Genomic DNA, 17,698 nt, shown 5'->3' on the forward strand with positions numbered 1-17,698 from the left:
GAACACCGAAACACGGTTTTGAGGGAGGACGTTCTAAGAGATACAAAGGGCTTCAGCGCGGGGACAGACAGGATCTGGGATAGAGGCACACCACACTCAGCCTTGCCCGATGTGTGATGATTACGCGGTATAGATGCTCACCTGGGCGGGAAATTTGCTGCACATGTCATCGCTGAGCTTGGAGAAGACTGGCATTTTCCCCTCCGAGGTTTCCCCCAAATAGGGTTATCATGCATCTTGCTCGCAGTCTTAGCTACTAGTAGGTATCAAAAAACATATACCCTTCTAAGATACCCTTCTAAGACCGACATTTGCGTTAAGCACAACATGTGGCCAACTCCGCTAGGCTCCGGGATGGTTTGTCGACAACTACCCGTCTTCCCGTCGTCTCGAAGATGAGTTCAACGTCATTGGGCTAGTGTAGCGCGAGGCTAAAATAACCCCTGCTTTCCGTGCCTGCTGCCTGCAGCCACGCCGATCCCTCATCGACCCGGTACGGAGTAACTATGTCTGTACTATGTTATGTTATGTATGTACAATTGCCTGAGGCAGGGAAGTTGGTTGCCTCAGGGCCAGAACGGCTTGCCCACTCAATCAATCCTTATGGCTGAGGCTTTGCTTCATCACCAGCGGCTACCCCATGTGACTATATACGTATGTACATACGTACGTAAAGTACCTACCTGCGGCGGCGATGAGTCCCCAATGGCTCTGGACCTTCCAATGGTACCTTCTTTCATTCCGTACGCTGTGATTGCCTGGTTACGGGCGCTCGACAGCACTGCACTGACGCGAGTGTGGTCATGAGGGATGAGTATGAACGACGTGGACCTAACGCTGACGACTGACTCATAGCCGAGATGATGGCTTTGGTTCGTTCCCGTCCGCGTTGCATGTATGTATGTACATACATGCAATTACAGCCCACCACGAAAAATGGCTGAAAGAAAGCGGCACTTCTGCCTTGGTAGGCGCAGGATCTTCGGGACGGGGGACAGCTTGCAACTATTACCGGAGCGTTACTCATGTTGTTCCCGGAATCTGTGGTTGTTCCTACCATGAGCAGTGCTCTCAAGTGGGAGAGACGGAGAGCTGGACGGACGAGTTTGACCACGAGATCACCATTGATGAATAGGTAGGTGCTTGGCCCCCGGTTCGATATAGCGCCGTTCCTAATCTGGACGGCAACGCTAGAGATGCACCGGGACGTAACATGATGGGAGACGGGGCAATCACGCTCTCCGATGTTGGAGGGGTCTCCCTCCACGAGAATGACACCGGGGCTAGGGCGTGGAGGAGCTTGAAAATTATGCTCCGCAATGCCTTTTTTATGCCCTCGCAAAGCTCAAGTGTCTCAACACGATGACCACAAACTCGACAACCAGTCCCTGATGGTGGGTAACATCGTCGTGGTCGTCTTTGACCGCTCGTTCAGTGCTCGGTGCAATAGCGCGACGAGGGACTTGGATGTTCTCCCTTTCTGCGAAGAGGAAGCTGCCCGGAGCCCACCGGCAGTCGTAAAGTAGAGTACAGTGACCGCGTAACGGTCCGGAAACTCAAATATCAAATGACCAGCACCAACCATGTGTACGAGGCTGAGCGGGTTCCAAAGGTGATGGGTTGGCTGGGTAGGCGAGCTGGCTTCGATCCAAAAGAGCCGGGGGTTGGCCCGGGAATAAGGAAGGTAAAGTACGAAGTACCGTTGTACATACGGATTACCGGACCTCGGGAACCCCGCTGTAATCCGTACATATTACCTATCTATGTGGGAACCGCGGGGTATGAAGGTCATGGATCCGACCCTGGGGGTTCTTGATTGTAAAACTTCCAGGGTATGGGATACACCTTTCAGACGCGAAGCTGTTGGGAACCGGACTCCGTTTGCACGCTTGCACGGCGTAAGCATTCCCAGCGAACCTTGGTAGGTAGAAGGACGTCAGCAACCACAACCATAAAAGAGAGATAACCAAACCACAACACGCCATTCTTGAACCTCGCCTCTCATCAGATCCACCTTCCCGCTCTAAGACATTCCAATTCATACCACTTGATCCTTGCGAGGCATTGAGAAATAAGAATATTCGAACAACAACAACAACGACAACAACAACAACAACAGCGACAACGACAACGACAACGATTGTTTTTGTCACAAGAGAAAAAAAAACCGAAGGAGAAACGAAATGTCTCTCAACACCTCCGGCCTCCCCCCGCCCCCCTCCGTCTCCCGCACCACCGTGCAGATGGCAGGCCTGCTGGTCGACGTCTACGGCCTCGCCGAGCTGCCGCCCGCCGCCACCCGCGTCTCCTGCCTCTGGCTGCACCACCCGCGCACCCGGAGCAAGGAGCACATGGCCGACATCGCCGCGCGCTGCGTCGGCGCGTGGAACGCTCGTCGTCGCCAGCAGCACTCTGAAAATGATGATGATCGTCGTGGTGGCGGTGGTGGTGGTGGTGGTGCGGGAGAGCAGCAGCGGCAGACGCGCGGATTGATCGCGCTGGCGTACGACCAGCGGAACCACGGGACGCGCAAAGTGGACGAGCGGGCCAACGGGAGCTGGCGCGAAGGCAACCCGATGCACGCCGTCGACATGTTTGGGGTGGTGCAGGGCATGGTGGCGGACCAGAGAGGCCTGTTGTAAGTCTCTTCCGCTCTAGTGTTTTTTTTTTTTTTTTTTTTTTTTTTTTTTTTTTGGATCACGCAAGGGGAGGGGGGGAAAAGCGTGCCGTGCCGTGCCGTTCCGTGCCGTTCCGTGCCGAGGTCAGATGAGGTGAGGTGAGGTGCGTCGCGTTTTGCTGACGGGGTTTGTCTTCTCTCTTTTGCCGCAGGGACCTGGTCGAGGGGTATCTCTTCGCTGGTGATGGGGGTAGGAGGAAGATTGACCAGCACCTCGCGCTCGGCGTGTCGCTCGGCGGGCATAGCGTCTGGCAGTTGATGTTTGCCGAGCCGCGGGTCACCGCCGGTGTCGTGATCGTTGGTTGTCCCGATTATCTGAGTAAGTGACGGTGCGCCCGGCCGCTTCGGTTGATCTGGGTGTTTGGGAAATGGGGGAAAAGGGGAACAGGCTAACGGGCTCCCCAGACCTCCTTTCGGACCGCGCAAGGTTGTCAAAGCTGTCGACGTACACGGCCGATGATGGCGGCGCGTCCTTCCTTGGCAGCAAGGACTTCCCCCCCTCACTCGTAGACGCGTGCAAGAAGTTCGACCCCAAGGCCATCTTCTTCGGAACCGATCCGGTGCCAGACATCACGGAATCATCATCGAAGTACCATGGCACCGCATTACAAATCATGCGAGAGCGTGTGCGCGGCAAATCCTTCTTGCTCTGTTCCGGAGGCGAAGACAAGCTGGTCCCCTACCGTTGCTCCAAGCCGTTCGTGGACTGGTTCAGCCAAGCGGGCCGGTCCTGGTTCCGGGAGGAGGTCCTCTCCCTTTCGGTCAGCGACAGAGTCTACCCAGGAATCGGGCACGAGTTCAGCCCAGACATGATCAGGGATTCGGTGCAATTTATCGTCGACACTGTCGCCAGCGTAGACTTAAGGCCGTCATCAACGCACGGGCAAGGCTCTTCTAAGATTTAATGCAAGAGGGAAGGGCCGCACAGGGCACCTAAGGTTTGTTGTATGAGAGAATAGCACACAGTCGGTTGCTGTGAAGAATGTTTCTTTGGGGGGCAATCAGTCCGCACTCGAGGAGGGGAGGGACGAGAGTCTCGATTGTATCCAACACCGCTCGCAGCGGCTGCCGGAGGCTAAGCCTATCTCAAATGTTGGCACTCCTGGCAACTGGCAGCTATTCAACCGCTACAAGCTTTGGACAAGTCCGTCAACAAGACCCCAGAATTAAACCGTCATCTACTTCGACTCCCCTCCCCAGGGCATCTTCACCCCCGGAACCAACCCCTCATGGATCCCGTCCCAGAGCCACCTAGTAGCAACCCCGCTCCTCTGCCTCTCCTCGTCACTGTCAAACAACGGTTGCCGAGTTCCCCAGTGGTTCCGTTCCATCTTTTTCCCCATGAGCTGACTTCCCACCCCGTGGGGATCATCCGCCCACTGTCCCAGCGCCAGCTGCACGCCTTTCATCGCCTCCCTCTTCTCGTCCGATGCCCCCGACGACGCCGAGCCCGCCGGCTCCACACCGGGCGGGTTGATCCCGACGAAGGCGACCTTCTCTAGCGGGAACCCGATCGCCGCGCAATGGCCGTCGACGATGCGCTCGCGCTTGAACTCGTGACTGACAATGGTCACGCGCTGCGGCCAGACGGCGTGCCGCCGCCAGAAGGCGATGACGGACAGGAGCACGTTGTCGTACGAGTCCAGCGCTCGTTCTTCCAGCAGCATGCGGGACTCGGGCGCCGGGTGCGGCGTGGAGGGGCCGCCCGATGGCAAGAGGCCGAACCACTTGTTGGCGCGGCCGAGATTGTAGTAGCTCCGGGCTTCCGAGAGGGAGACCTGCTCGCGGGTTGCGCCGCTGCGTCTTGGGGCGTAAGCGTGGACGACAGGGGGGGGGGGGGCGATGATGGTGGAGAAGTTTGACGAACTCACCCGGAAAACACCAACGTGGCGTCGCCGTCTTGTTGGAGGAGTCTCACACCAGCTTTGATGTGCTCGATGAAGGTGGGCGTTTCCCCTCGCTGGAAGCCCTCAATGAGCCACTCTGCTTCGTCCCAACCATTTTTGGGACCGCCGATCCAAACTGCATGTCCGCAAACGATAATGAGGTGAGTGGGAGCCATGGTCGGGAACGTGTTGTAGAAGGCTTGTGGTCGGGGATACATTCGCCGCCACGCCGGGGAATTGGCCGCGGATCTAAAAAGGGAAATAAGGTCCGAATCATGTGATATCAGAACTCGGACAAAACCCAGATAGTATCCAAGCACTCATTCATTCACCTGCCCAAGGGGAAGGGCGCAAGCAAGAGCTCTACTCCATCTCTTGGTGCTTCACGAGTCCCGCAAAGCCCTCAAGACGCTTGACACTAGGTAAAGACTCCCGGAGATAACCATAGGCCCATCTTTGGCAACCTGAGACGCCCATATCATTGCCCCCTTAACATCATCACCAGCATTGTGGATGGTCGCTTCCTGTGCGCCATGTCGAACAGCTAATCCGAGCAACTCAGCGGGGTCCGCAGGCTTGATCCACGGCATTCCGTCGACGGGTCCGAAACGGACAGCCGTGACTTGGTCGCCGGGTTTGAGAAGCAGAGAGAAGATGCCATTCATGTCCTTCCCCTGCGTAGCGGCCAGAACCCAGGTAATGGGCTTGTCTCGGGAACGCAGGTGCTTTTCCACGTACTGGGCCAAGACTTCGGCCGATTGAGGGTTGTGGGCTCCGTCGAGAAGCACCTCCTGCTGCCGGCCCGTGATCTTGGAGATGTCAACTTTCTGCAGCCGGCCCGGCCACTGCGCATGTCGGATCGCCGGCAGGAAATCAGCGAGGGGCTGCTCATGCCCGGGGCGCGCCAGGCAAAAAGCCGTATGTGCACACGCCAGGTTCTGTATCTGGTGGGGCTCAAACTTCTCGCCGGCCACGGCATCGGTAACACCGGCGGTCGAGGCGTAATGAAGATCTGCCCCAACCGCCCGAGCATGCTTTTCCATCACACTCAGGACGGATGGCTGGTTGCTGGCATCTACCACACAGGGAACGCCGGGACGCATGATGCCGGCCTTTTGAAGGGCGATTTCCTCGATTGTGCTGCCGAGGAAGGATTGGTGGTCAAGCCCAATTTTGGCGATGACGGTGACCGCCTTTTGCTTCAGCACATTTGTGGCGTCGAGCTTGCCGCCTAAGCCAACTTCGACCACCCCATACTCGACTTTCTGCCGATGGAAGATTTCAAATGCCGTCGCCGTCAGCAGCTCGAATTCCGTCGCGCCAATCCGACCGTCCCTGTCCCTCTGCTTGACCACCTCCTCGGCGTCCCGAAACACGGCTTCCGGCACGGGTCTGCCGTTGATGGCGATGCAGTCCCAACGATCAATGAGATGGGGCGACGTGAACCGGGCATGTGAAAGGCCGCTGGCGGAGAGCATTGCCGAGAGGTAGGCACATATTGAGCCTTTGCCGTTTGTGCCAGCCACATGTATGGCTTTCCATGTCTGCGGCGTGTGCTGGACGAGACGGCCGACGCGGGCAAGTCCCAGATCGATCATGTCGCTCGTGGCTCTCTATATTTTCAAAAGCTCCTTAACCGACAGCAGGAAAATCTTAGGATTCAATCTTCGAAACTGACCGGCAAAAAAGCAGACTGCGCCAGAAGCAAACAACCACGCGTGATCTTTTCTTTGTCATATGGAAATTGGATGTTTCGATCTAGGTTATCTTGGTATGTCAAAGGTGACTCAAGTTCTTCATTGGCGATGATGTTATCTTGTTCCCGCCAAGACAAGTTCAAGCTTTCGTGCCTGTCGATTTTTGGAAGCCGTTGCTCCTGGCACTGATCGGCAGCAGGGTTGTCAATGCACGCCTTCCTGATTGACGCAAACCCTCCACCTTGGTTCCCGGTTTACATACTAGGGCTACATACCTAGTACTAAAGGTAATGTAGTTACCTGCCTGGTGCGCTTTTGTTACATTTGCCTTTCAGAGTATGTACGTACCTTACGGATTAAGGAATAGAAGTATTATTTCTCCAGGCTTGTTAAAGACAAAGTCTGCATGACACACAAAAACACAACAGAAAAAGAAGAATCATAAATTGAGCAAATTTTCAATATAAGCCTTCGCTTCAAAACATTTAACCATTTCCTTATTACATGATCCAAGTGCTGAGAAACAAGTTAGAGATGGGGGCTGTAACACCATTTCATGTACGCCGTATTGAAACTTCTCGCAGTCAGTGCAGTCCGCATGTGTACGATCCGTACGGAGTACTTCGTACGGATTACATACATACCTTGTCACGGCACCCCATCCCGCGGCCCACTCCGTCAAGGGGCTGGGGCCTCCGGACCTGCAACCGCGTTTTGAGCGGCCCTCAGCACAAAAGGAACTCCGTCGCTCCCCATCCATTTTTCCTCTTCCTTTCATTCGCAACCCCACGCAACAGCCGCGCGAGGGTCAAGCCGAGAAGCTTTGACGCATTCCAACACCACATTCTCATCCATCGTTGAGTCGCACTGTAATTCTTACAGTCGCGACAAATTGGCATTCGTACTCATCTCCTTCTCATCAGCGCCCGATCAGAATCGAACAAGATGGGTCTTCGGTAAGTTCCCGTCGCATTTCCAGCCCGCGCTTATCCCACTGGATGGGGCCATTTTGCCATCGCGCACCAACCGTCGCGCGGTCGCAAAAAGTTGTCGCGTCAAATTACTTGACGTCGCGATCGCGAACTCGGAAGCCCCAACTCGGATCTTTTCCATCTTGCTAGGCCGCCTCTAACATGCTGCGCCGTTTCAATCAGATTGTACCAGGCATCGGTTGAATCGGATAGTCAATCCAAATTCAAGGCGGATGATAGATCGGCACGGTCGCGGTCTAGTATTCGGCGCGCTTTAGATCGCAACGAGGACCGAATACGCGAGCGGCGCCGTCGCCTGCTCGCAACCGCCGCGGCGTACAACAGCTTCGACGCCAGGCGCGGACAAGCATCGGCAGACCTAGGTTCAGCCCCTCCCGCGACAACCGACAGCGCTGGGACGCGATCGGGCTCGGAGCATGGTCGCCGCACTTTGCGCGATGCGAACCGGCGCAGGGCCCTCTTCGGTGACGGAACTGTCACAATCTTTGGCGAACCTTGGGCGCATCTGCATGCCGAACCGCACCCGGGCCCGTTTCGCGACGATGGTCACGTCCTCTTTCCCGCGCTCTCGATGGCGGTCGAGTCCGACTTCTTACCACCTCGTACTCAAGCGCGCCCCGAACCGACATATGCGTTGTCCAACATGAGATCTACACAAGCCTCCAACCATACCGTAAGCATGGTCTTGGCCCCTGTCCGGAGGTATCGCTCTGGCGCTAACATGATGTAGTCCCGGAGCACGTCGAGACACCAACCCCGGCCTCTCTGGTCCCGCGTGCATAGGCACAGCACTCGGCTGGACGGCCTACGGGATGATGTTTCTTCTGGCCGAGCGAGCCCCTGGGCAGTGGACGCAGACGGCTTGGGCGACCGTAACAGGAGCCTCAGCCCGGAGGGCGACACAGATTGGGGCACGCTGCTCACCACCCTGACACCGGACCCGCAGCCGCCCAGTGTCGGATCCTCGTTCGCATCCGCCTCGGCGTCGGCCGCGACCACCCAGCGCACTGCGGCGCCCACCTCGTCCAGGACGTCGTTCACCACGCCGGATACGGCGGAGAATTCGTCGTTTGAACATCCGTGCGAGTCGGGGTGTGACAACTCCGACACGGAGGGCGACGAGGAGGACGAGATGGATCCGATGTCCATCTCGGGTCTGAACTCTCTCAGACGTTCCTCTGCCCTCCGTGGGGATAGCGACGACCCTGTGGAGCTGCTCGGCGGAATGCAGAGGATAGTCCGCAACCTGGCCCGGCGAGAGGATATCCCCGACGAGTGGTGGGCGGATGCCGGTCTTAGCCGGACGCTGTCCCGCGAGGCGTCTAGAAATTGATTTTTTTTTTTTGGGGGGGGGGGGTTATGCGCCTTGATCATGGAAACGCGACAGGGTTTGCGAAACAAAGAAACATGGAGTTGGGCATCCTGGTTTTTATGGCGTTCTGGGTTCAACGCAAAGGGCTTCTGGACTGTACCTCATTTTAATCTGACGGTTTATACGATGAGGGGGAAAGGCTTAACAGGAAGAAGGGCTGGGATATGAAGCGCCCTGTCTTGTGATATTTGGGGGTGGGGAACCATCTGGCCATAAGGCAGTCATGGGTTGGTGTGAACATTCAGCAGCTGTCCTGGTCTGACATGAAAGGAGGACGGGGCGTGTTCAGGCGTCAGTTGTGGGCTGTTATGGCCTGGAAGTGTAAGATTTGTGTAGGAAGGTTTCGATGAGAGTCGGGGGTTCTTCCGAGTCCCCTCTCCGTCCGGGACTGCGTTGGCAAAAATGATGCTCGCGGCACAATTTCGCACATGTATCGACAAGAGAGAACTCCACCTGTTCCTGCTGAGGGTTGTTGTGTTGCGTTCCGACCTTGACCTTAGGGGACTTACCTCGGACAAACCAACGGAATGCTACCATGGTAGGGTGCAAGGGCCAGGGGGGGAGGGTACACTAGTGATGGGGAGGAGCTCCCCCACCGTCTGGCTGGGGGTTCTAAGGACCGCCTTGCCGGCATCTCACAGGGCTGGCCGGGGGCAGTGCAGCCCTTAATTATTCGTATGGCGGAAACGTAAACAAGAGCAAGGCAGACGCAGAAACTTGCATACATGTATGTACGAAGTACTTAAGTACCTTTTGCAGAAGAGAGTTGGGATGAATTGAACCCCAAACTCTTCGGATTCATTAGTGTACCTCCGTACTCGTTACTCCGTATCGAGGTAATTAACGGTTTTGGATTATCCAAGGAAACCCCTGCCCGAACAAGGAAACCTCGCAGCCCGAGCCAGGGCGCATCTCAGTCCCCGAAACATCCGCCCTTGCCGTGTTGCTCAAAACATGCCTAAAGATGGTGTTTTTTTTTTTCTTTCCGCAACAACAAACTGGGACACCACCTCCAACGGGCCATGTAGCTGTCTGAGGTACGGGACCATAGGTTTGCATGGATTCACATTCATAGAACAGTGTAATCCGTCTGTACGGATTGCCTGTATATATGCATATACATATGGTGCCTGGTCGCTGTGCCTTCGTCTGCTGGGAGATTCGTAGTGCTGCTGCTTGGGTTCCTAGTCCCTTCCTCGGGCAGCTGAAAAAAAAAAAAATTTCTAGAAACGACTTGTTCCTCAAGCTGCTATGGATACAAGCATGCTCACCTTAGTAAAGAGTGCCCGAGTGCCTGCACGCCCGCTTACTTCCCGTTTCCCTTAGCTTTTCAGCTCATTTCTGTCTTTATGTTTTGACTTGCACCTGTTCCAGAGACGGCCCGGGGACGTGATTTCGGGCAGCCCTTGCACTTCGTGGACCCCTGTCCGAGGTTACGGGAGGTGAGGTGATCGGCCAATGCCCCGCGGCCCCCAAGCCCAGTGCCTGCTGTTGTAGGTGCCGCCCTTCCCTTGGCCCTGGGCAACGAGTTGAAGCACACCCAAAACATTTGGATGAGAAGCCGCTACTTGCTTCCCGCCTGGTGCCTACCGGGCGTGCCTCCCTTCTTTTCGACCGAAACGCTACTTTATCCCAACCGATGATCCACCTGCTTTCCCTCCCGACCGTGTTGACATTTTTTGTCAAGCAACATCGACGCCCTCGGGCCCACATCTCGGCGTTGACCGAGTCTCCACGCGGGGCAGCAGCACAAGCCAGCTGAACATCCCTCTTATCGGGACATATTTCGCGACTTCGGTCGCTCAGCGAACTTTTTTTTTTACCCTCCGTGGTTCTGGGCGAGCCTCAGCTGGGCGTGTAATGACCAGCGGGTCGCCAAACCCCGGATTTCGACGCGGACACGAGACGGCTCGTCTCGCACGACGAGGACGATTACACGCTCGATCGACGACGGTGCCAACGTCCCACGAAATTGACGTCACTACCGGATAAACGAGAAAGAGAGCGAGCGGACGGGCTGAGGAGGAAGCTTCCGGAGAGGGAAAAGGAAAGGAAAGAAGAGCCTTAGCCATTGCCGGGAGGAACTCCCCCAGCCAACGTTGAGCCGGTTCCGAAGACGGTCGAGGATTTCGAATAGCGCGCTTGGGGGAGAACGGAGCTATACGGGACCCGGCCATGGCGCCGCCGAGCTCCCGCCCCGGGAGCTCCGCACGCCCCGGAAGCGCCGGGGTACCGTACCACCACCAGCAACACCACAGCCAGCACCAGAGCGCACCGAACGGCAAGGTCGCGGTCGTGGCTACGACGGCAGCAAAGGGGTCCGGGACCCCGCGTCGGGAGCAATCGAGCCGTCGGCTCGAGAAGAACGTTGCTGTGCAAGATCCCGTATTGAAGGACTATGTAGGTCGGCCCCTTTCTTACACAGTTTCTACGCTTTTCTTTTCCTCTCCTCGTTATCTAGCTGGCGCGTGGATAGCGCCGCTGTCTTGTGCTGCTCTCCCGGTTTCCGTATCTGCCTCTCTCCCCCCCCCCCCCTTCTTTTTCCAAAATTGTCTTCCTCTGAGGAAAGAAGTTGTTTGCGTTGGGTAGACGCAGTCTGCACGCCCCAACCCGACACACATTGGCTGCATGTGTCCCCAGGCCTACTGCATATGCGACATAAAATCACAACCGATGGTTTGGCGGCCGTTCGCGGACCCTTTGCTAGAGGAAATGGTGGGCTGCGGGAGTGGAAGCTGAGTGAGTGGGTGTACGAGACTGCGGGAAGATGGCGGCTGGCGGACTTCCGGCCCGTTTTTTTGAGATGTGAGACACGGCTGACGTGAAAGTGTCCAGCGTCTCGGAGACTGCATCGGGAAGGGAGCCTTCGGGTCTGTTTACAAAGCCTTCAACTGGGGAACCGGTGAGGCAGTGGCTATCAAGCAGATCAAGCTTGTGGATGTACCCAAGAGCGAGCTGCGCATGATTGAGGTGAGTGAAGGCGAGCCATCGTGAGTCTTGGGAGGTCCATAATTCTGACGCTCTCTAGGCAGAGATCGATCTCTTGAAGAACCTTCATGTAAGTGAGGCAACGTTGGCTGCGGTTGCAGACATCGGCGCGGGACGGGCTCCGAGATGTTAACCGGTTATTAGCACGACAATATCGTAAAATATATCGGCTTCGTGAAGACGGCAGACTGCCTCAACATCATCCTCGAGTATGCCAGCTCACCGTATCCCAACAAAACTCTCTGTCGCACTAACGCATATCGCAGGTACTGCGAAAATGGCTCCCTGCATTCCATCTGCAAGGCCTACGGCAAGTTTCCTGAGAATCTTGTCGGTGTGTACATGACCCAGGTTTTGCAGGGGTTGCAGTACCTGCACGACCAGGGTGTTATCCACCGAGATATCAAAGGGGCCAATATCTTGACAACCAAGGATGGGACCGTCAAGTTGGCCGACTTTGGCGTTTCCACAAGTACTCTCGCCGGGCCAGACAAGGAGGCGCAGGTCGTCGGAACACCGTATTGGATGGCTCCGGAGATTATTCAACTGTCTGGCGCTACTCCAGCTTCGGATATCTGGAGCGTCGGGTGTACCGTCATCGAGCTGCTGCAGGGGAAACCTCCATACCACAACCTTGCCGCCATGCCGGCCCTGTTCGCCATTGTCAACGACGATCACCCACCGCTTCCCGAAGGGGTCTCGCCGGTTAGTACCTTCATCTCTTGCGGCTGGTGCCTAGCAAACTAAGATATCGATCGTTTGGAACAGGCCGCTCGTGACTTTCTCATGCAGTGCTTCCAAAAAGACCCAAATCTTCGGGTTTCGGCCAGGAAACTGCTACGACATGCCTGGATTACAGGTTGCCGAAGAAGCGACGCACCGGTTGCGAAAGCGCCGTCGAACTTCAGCCAGGCGGTCGAGGAAGTGAAGCAGTGGAACAAGGCGCTTAAGTCGTCCGAAGGCAATCTCAGGGCATCGACAGGATCGGACATCCCAGGGCATCGTGCCAATCCTGGTAGGATGCCTTTGTCGTTGACCACAAAGCAGAGGCCGCCGGCGGATGCATTTCCGGCCCCCGAGTTAACTGGTACAGCCCCTTTCACAGATGCGCGAGGTTCCGGGAGAGGATTAAGCTAACCTGACAGATGACGATAATTGGGATAACGACTTCGCAACGACCATATCGCCATCTGCTCTACAACTTCCCCAGATCAAGGGCCAAGACAACTTTGGAGGCTTGCTCTCGGGAGATCGGTTGAAGGCATTTGCGTCCACCGATGCCCAGCGGGAGGATTCCGAAAACTGGGATTCGAATTTGGAAGGCGAACTAGTGACGATCAAGGGGCTAGGCCACTGGTCCGAAGTTGATCCTCAGGAAGAAACCATCCGCCCGACGCCCAAGAGGGCAGAAAAGACCCGAGAGTCGAGGCTGAAGTTGCCCGAGAGCCAGGGTCACCGGCGCCAGAGGAGTAGACAAGGTGCATCAAACGCCGCTCAACCGAAGTCACCTGGGCGGCCGCTCGCCATGAAGTTTGAGCTGCCCCCGCGCCCAGATGTGATCTACCGCGAGCAGTCAACCGAGGATTACTCTGATCTGTTCGCCGACAACGATCACGTCTTTGACAGAAGGCTGAGCCTTGCCCACAAGGTATGCCTCTCACCCACAAAACAGCATTCAATATCCAAAGCTAACTCGGCCAGGAAACCCCCCAACTGTTTCACCCGTCTGATCTCACAACCAGCGCTCCTAAATCAGCTCATTCTTCCAGTGGCGGCAGTAGTCGCCGGTCAAAGACGACTTCCCGCCCCGCCCTCCTCGCTCCGGACCAACCGGTCCGCCGCACCCGCTCTACTGTCGAGATTACCAAGTTTGCCGAAGACGAAGGCGATGAGGATTTCTCCGACATCTTTGGCGCGGCGGGCGATGGGCTCACCGAGCCAGAGGAGAGCGACCGCGGCTCGGAAACAGAGGGCCAGGGCGGGCAGCTCGTCCTCTCACGCCTGTCGAACAACTCGTGGCTGGGAGACGACGAGGACGAAGATGATCCCTTCGCTATGATGGACCCCGGCTGGGACGAGATGGACCTCCAGGCGAACATTGCGCGGGATCGGCACGCGAGGCTTGTGCAGCGAGTTGAGGAGTTGGTAAAGAGCCTGAAGATCACCGAGGGCGAGGAGGTGGTGGCGGAAGTGGCCGAGGATTTGGTAAGGCCCCCTCTTCGACGCCGTTCAGGGGAGTGCGGTACTAACCAGGCCTTGAAGTTGGGGTTACTGTGGGAGAACAGCGAGGTCAAGAACTTGATCATCGGCGCACACGGCTTGCTGCCGATCCTCGAGATACTCGAGCCTTGTACGCTCAAGAGTCGGCAACACATGATCCTGCAGCTGCTTAGGATTGTCAACGCGGTTAGTATCCAGACCTCGTTACCCGTAGCACATATTTGCTAACAGGAAAAAAAAAGATCATCCTGGATGATGTCGAGCTGCAAGAAAATCTGTGCTTTGTCGGCGGCATCCCGATTGTCACCAAGTTTGCCGCCCGGCAGTACTCAAACGATATCCGGCTGGAGGCGGCTGCTTTTGTTCGCCAGATGTACCAAACTTCCACGCTGACGCTACAGATGTTTGTTAGCGCCGGCGGTCTCAACGTACTGGTCGAATTTCTCGATGAGGATTATGAGACAGCCCAGGACCTTGTCTTGATAGGGGTCAACGGCATCTGGAATGTTTTTGAGCTCCAGGGCCCGACGCCGAAGAACGACTTCTGCAGGATCTTCTCACGGAGCAAAATCCTGGATCCGCTAGCTGCCATCCTGCACAAGGTCTTGGACGAGGAAAGGGATGAACTGTCGGAGCTAGTGGAAGGCCGCATTGTCAATATTTTCTACCTGTTCTCGCAGGCGGAGCCGTACGTCAAGGAGGCCGTTGCCGAGCGGCAGGTTCTTAAGAGTATGTTTCCTCCGTTCGCGTAGTCGGACAAGATCTGCTAACTATCGGCAGCGGTTCTCAAGGACCTTCGACGAATGACACCGGCGCACCAAATTACCATGCTCAAGTTCATCAAGAACATGTCAATGTGTTCCACTGTGCTCGACGCTCTGCACTCGGCGGACGCCATCGACTTCTTGATAGATGTGCTCAGTCTTTCGATGAAGAAGGGGCAGAAGAACTTCCGCGAGATCTCGAATCAAGTGCTAAATACCATGTTCAACCTTTGTCGCCTGAGCAAGGAGCGGCAGGAATACGCGGCCAGCAACGGCATCATACCGCTACTGCTTAAGATCATGAAGACGGACCGGCCGCCAAAGGAGTTTGTCTTGCCAATCCTCTGCGACATGGCTCACTCGGGAAGCAAGGGGAGGAGGTATTTATGGCAGAACAACGGATTGGATTTCTACGTGTCGCTCCTCGCAGACCAGTACTGGCAGGTAACAGCGCTGGATGCCATCCATGTGTGGTTGCAGGAGGAAACGGCAAAAGTTGAGAGCCACCTGCTCGAAGGAGGATTCACCGCGGCGATCATATCGTGTTTCAATCCCACGAAAGCCAACGCCTTTGACCCCAACCTCCTGGAGCCATTGCTCAAGGTTCTCCGGTTAAGCCCGGCGGTGGCGGCGTCCCTTGCCAAGGCGGAAATATACGCTGGGATTGCGCAGAAGCTCAGTCACAAGAAGGCCGTCGTCCGCCTCAACCTGCTGCGTCTGGTGCGCAACATCATGGACGGATGCGAGGCGAACAACCTGCCTATGTCGGCTCTTGGCACTTCTGGTACGGGCCGTCAGCTGCGCATTCTGTTCGACAACATCCAGACGCTTGCGGATAAGGACCCAGCAGTGCTGGTGCGGAATTTGGCCTCGGAGCTTATCCGAAGCCACGTCGACGTCGAATTGCAGCACGACGCTATGTCACTCGGCAACATGGGGTTGGGTGCAGTTAGCAGTGCCGCCAGCAACGCGGGCTCAGGGCCGCGCTCCCGCTCCGGTGCACGCCGCAACACAAGCTACACTCCTCCGGGCCTGCATCTCAGCATGTCCATGCCGCCCACGCCGACGCACGGGCACCGCCTCACGCAGTCATTCTCGGCGGCATACATCGAAGTCGCCGCCTCCCCGAAGCGCTCGGCCGCCGGCCTCACACAGGAACGCGACCCGTCTTTCTACCGCCCCCGGAGCCGCGACGGGGGCATGCCGATCCCAGCGTCCAGCATCCCCCGGCGCGTATCCGACACACCGCCGTTGGCCTCACCGGATGGCACCAATTCAGCTGACTCTAGCTCGACTCCGGCGTCCAGATCCCGCCTCCCGCGGACCTCGACTGCACCACAACAACAGCAATACCAGCCGCTCTCGCGTCCAAGCCTACCAACAGCGGCATCGGCGCCGCCAATCTCCATTGCCTCCGGCGGGCAAGGAGCAGGAGCAGCTGGAGGAGCGGCAGGAGGTGGAGGAGGCCGCCGCGCGGGAAGCGGAGGACGGAGCGAGTCCTTCAGTCACCACCTCAGTAGCAGCTACAAGGAGAACTATAGCAGCCAGGGTTACCTCCAACTCCAGGCGGGTAGGCTCCGCTCCGGATCGTCTGTCACAGTGGCTAGCGTGTCTTCTGCTGGCGGCGCTTCCAGTGGGACGCAGTACTCGGCCTCACCGACGGGAAGCGCCGTTTCAGCCGGCAGTGGGAACGGCGGGCTGATGCCACCTGTTGTTCCGGGCTACGGGGTTTCCGGTGCAGGGGAGGTCAGCGGCGGAAGCAGCGGTTCGAGTGGAAAGCGGAGGAGTCGGGCACCTAGCTCCAACTCGAATGCCGGGTCGGAGGGGAGGTGGCCTTAGCGATGCCACGCTCCTTTGCGGCCGGTCTCCCGGGTCGCGGGTGCGACTGGGGGAATTGGTGGAGACCCTAATGGTGCCTGTGCTCGTACTAGCAGTAGTGGTGGTGTTGGTGGTGGTGGTGGTGGTGGTCGTGCTGCTGCTGTTGCTCCTGCGATTGCTCCTGCGACTGTACGCAGTTCTGCTGCACCGGGAAGCAGAGCGAGTGGGCGGGGATGGAGACGCTGTTGATATCTTTGCCCGCTGTACTGCCGAGCCTTTCCTTTTTTTTTTCCTATCTTTTCTCTTACTTCCTATGCATTCACCGGAGTTTTGGGCGGTCTTATTCTTCTCTTCTTGATCTTGTCTTCATTGCTGGGTTCATTTTCTACATGGCTTCTACTACGGGCAAGGCAGGGTAAACATAAAATGGCGGGTACGGAAGACGGGCTGGGGGAGGGGGGAGGCACTCTTCGCAGAGGCACCATGGCCGACTGGTGTGAAGGAGAGAGAATGAGAGGAGCTAAGCTTTGGAAGGAGGGAACAGGATCCGAGGCAGGATCGGGCCTCTCGGAGAATTCGAATCAATGCTACCTAACAAGGTCCTCATATCCATTTCCTCCGGCACGATCTTTCTTGTTTTAGATCCTGGATAAAGTGGTGGAGTGAGCGGGATCCGAGTGTGTTTGGGTGTTCACTGCGTCGGATACGATCTCGTAGTGACCACCCCCCCTTCCCCCCCGGACATGAAGAGTTCATGGCCCTCTCTCGTCAACGCAGGTCAGCGCAGTTGCATGCCAGCCGTGCCTCAGTTTAATAGGCTTTGCCGACGATACCAACCTTCTGGCCTTCGGGAGGGCCGAGGAGGCCTGTAACGGTCAGCTACAGAGGGCTTGGAAGGCCTACCTACAGTGGGCAAAGACCCGGGGTATGGCTTTTGCCCCGGAAAAGTGCGAACTCATCCACTTCAACAGGGGCCGGAAACAGTGGTCGCGACCGCTAGAGCTCCTACGGCCCAGAGGGGGTACTACCACTATAGCTCCGTCAAAGTCGGCCAGATTCCTAGGGGTCTGGCTAGACTGGAGGCTACAGTGGGGCCCCCACTGCGCAAAGGTGGCCAAGAAGCTAGAAACCCAGGAGTTCGCCCTGACCAGGCTCGCTGCGAAGACCTGGGGCCCTGGCCTCCTACGGGCCCGCGAGGTCTATACCAAGTGTATCCACAGCGCCCTAGCTTACGGGGCCTCGAACTTCTACAAGCCTACTAAGCCAGGGGGTAAGCCGGAAGGC

The 17,698-nt window shown here is 56.9% G+C and overlaps 5 protein-coding genes across 5 annotated transcripts; 3 read left to right on the top strand and 2 right to left on the bottom strand.

Annotated features, from left to right (window-relative positions):
* Nucleotides 1–2,045: 2,045 nt before the first annotated feature.
* MYCTH_2300608 (uncharacterized protein) lies at nucleotides 2,046–3,814 on the top strand. The gene is made up of 3 exons (XM_003661294.1): nucleotides 2,046–2,638; nucleotides 2,830–2,996; nucleotides 3,083–3,814. The coding sequence occupies exons 1-3, from the start codon at nucleotides 2,184–2,186 to the stop codon at nucleotides 3,580–3,582; spliced, it is 1,122 nt and encodes a 373-aa protein (XP_003661342.1). The 5' UTR covers nucleotides 2,046–2,183; the 3' UTR covers nucleotides 3,583–3,814.
* Nucleotides 3,773–4,741, bottom strand: MYCTH_2314496 (uncharacterized protein; the record flags this gene model as incomplete). The annotated part of the gene is made up of 2 exons (XM_003661295.1): nucleotides 3,773–4,474; nucleotides 4,549–4,741. Coding segments are annotated over 2 exons (812 nt in total), but the record flags the coding sequence as incomplete, so codon positions are not given.
* A 122-nt stretch (nucleotides 4,742–4,863) lies between these two features.
* MYCTH_2300611 (uncharacterized protein) lies at nucleotides 4,864–6,426 on the bottom strand. Its single transcript, XM_003661296.1, has one exon. It carries the CDS (start codon nucleotides 6,159–6,161, stop codon nucleotides 4,947–4,949), a length of 1,215 nt encoding a protein of 404 aa, XP_003661344.1. The 5' UTR covers nucleotides 6,162–6,426; the 3' UTR covers nucleotides 4,864–4,946.
* Nucleotides 6,427–7,027: 601 nt separating this feature from the next.
* Nucleotides 7,028–8,806, top strand: MYCTH_2300613 (uncharacterized protein). The gene is made up of 3 exons (XM_003661297.1): nucleotides 7,028–7,216; nucleotides 7,415–7,925; nucleotides 7,983–8,806. The coding sequence occupies exons 1-3, from the start codon at nucleotides 7,206–7,208 to the stop codon at nucleotides 8,583–8,585; spliced, it is 1,125 nt and encodes a 374-aa protein (XP_003661345.1). The 5' UTR covers nucleotides 7,028–7,205; the 3' UTR covers nucleotides 8,586–8,806.
* A 2,026-nt stretch (nucleotides 8,807–10,832) lies between these two features.
* On the top strand, nucleotides 10,833–16,638 carry MYCTH_2300618 (uncharacterized protein). The gene is made up of 11 exons (XM_003661298.1): nucleotides 10,833–11,024; nucleotides 11,460–11,594; nucleotides 11,657–11,682; nucleotides 11,757–11,821; nucleotides 11,879–12,317; nucleotides 12,381–12,699; nucleotides 12,758–13,260; nucleotides 13,314–13,817; nucleotides 13,875–14,018; nucleotides 14,075–14,561; nucleotides 14,613–16,638. The coding sequence occupies exons 5-11, from the start codon at nucleotides 11,955–11,957 to the stop codon at nucleotides 16,433–16,435; spliced, it is 4,143 nt and encodes a 1,380-aa protein (XP_003661346.1). The 5' UTR covers nucleotides 10,833–11,024; nucleotides 11,460–11,594; nucleotides 11,657–11,682; nucleotides 11,757–11,821; nucleotides 11,879–11,954; the 3' UTR covers nucleotides 16,436–16,638.
* Nucleotides 16,639–17,698: the final 1,060 nt, after the last annotated feature.

The sequence above is a fragment of the Thermothelomyces thermophilus genome, chromosome 2 (genome assembly GCF_000226095.1).
Source record: "Thermothelomyces thermophilus ATCC 42464 chromosome 2, complete sequence".
NCBI lineage: Eukaryota > Fungi > Ascomycota > Sordariomycetes > Sordariales > Chaetomiaceae > Thermothelomyces > Thermothelomyces thermophilus.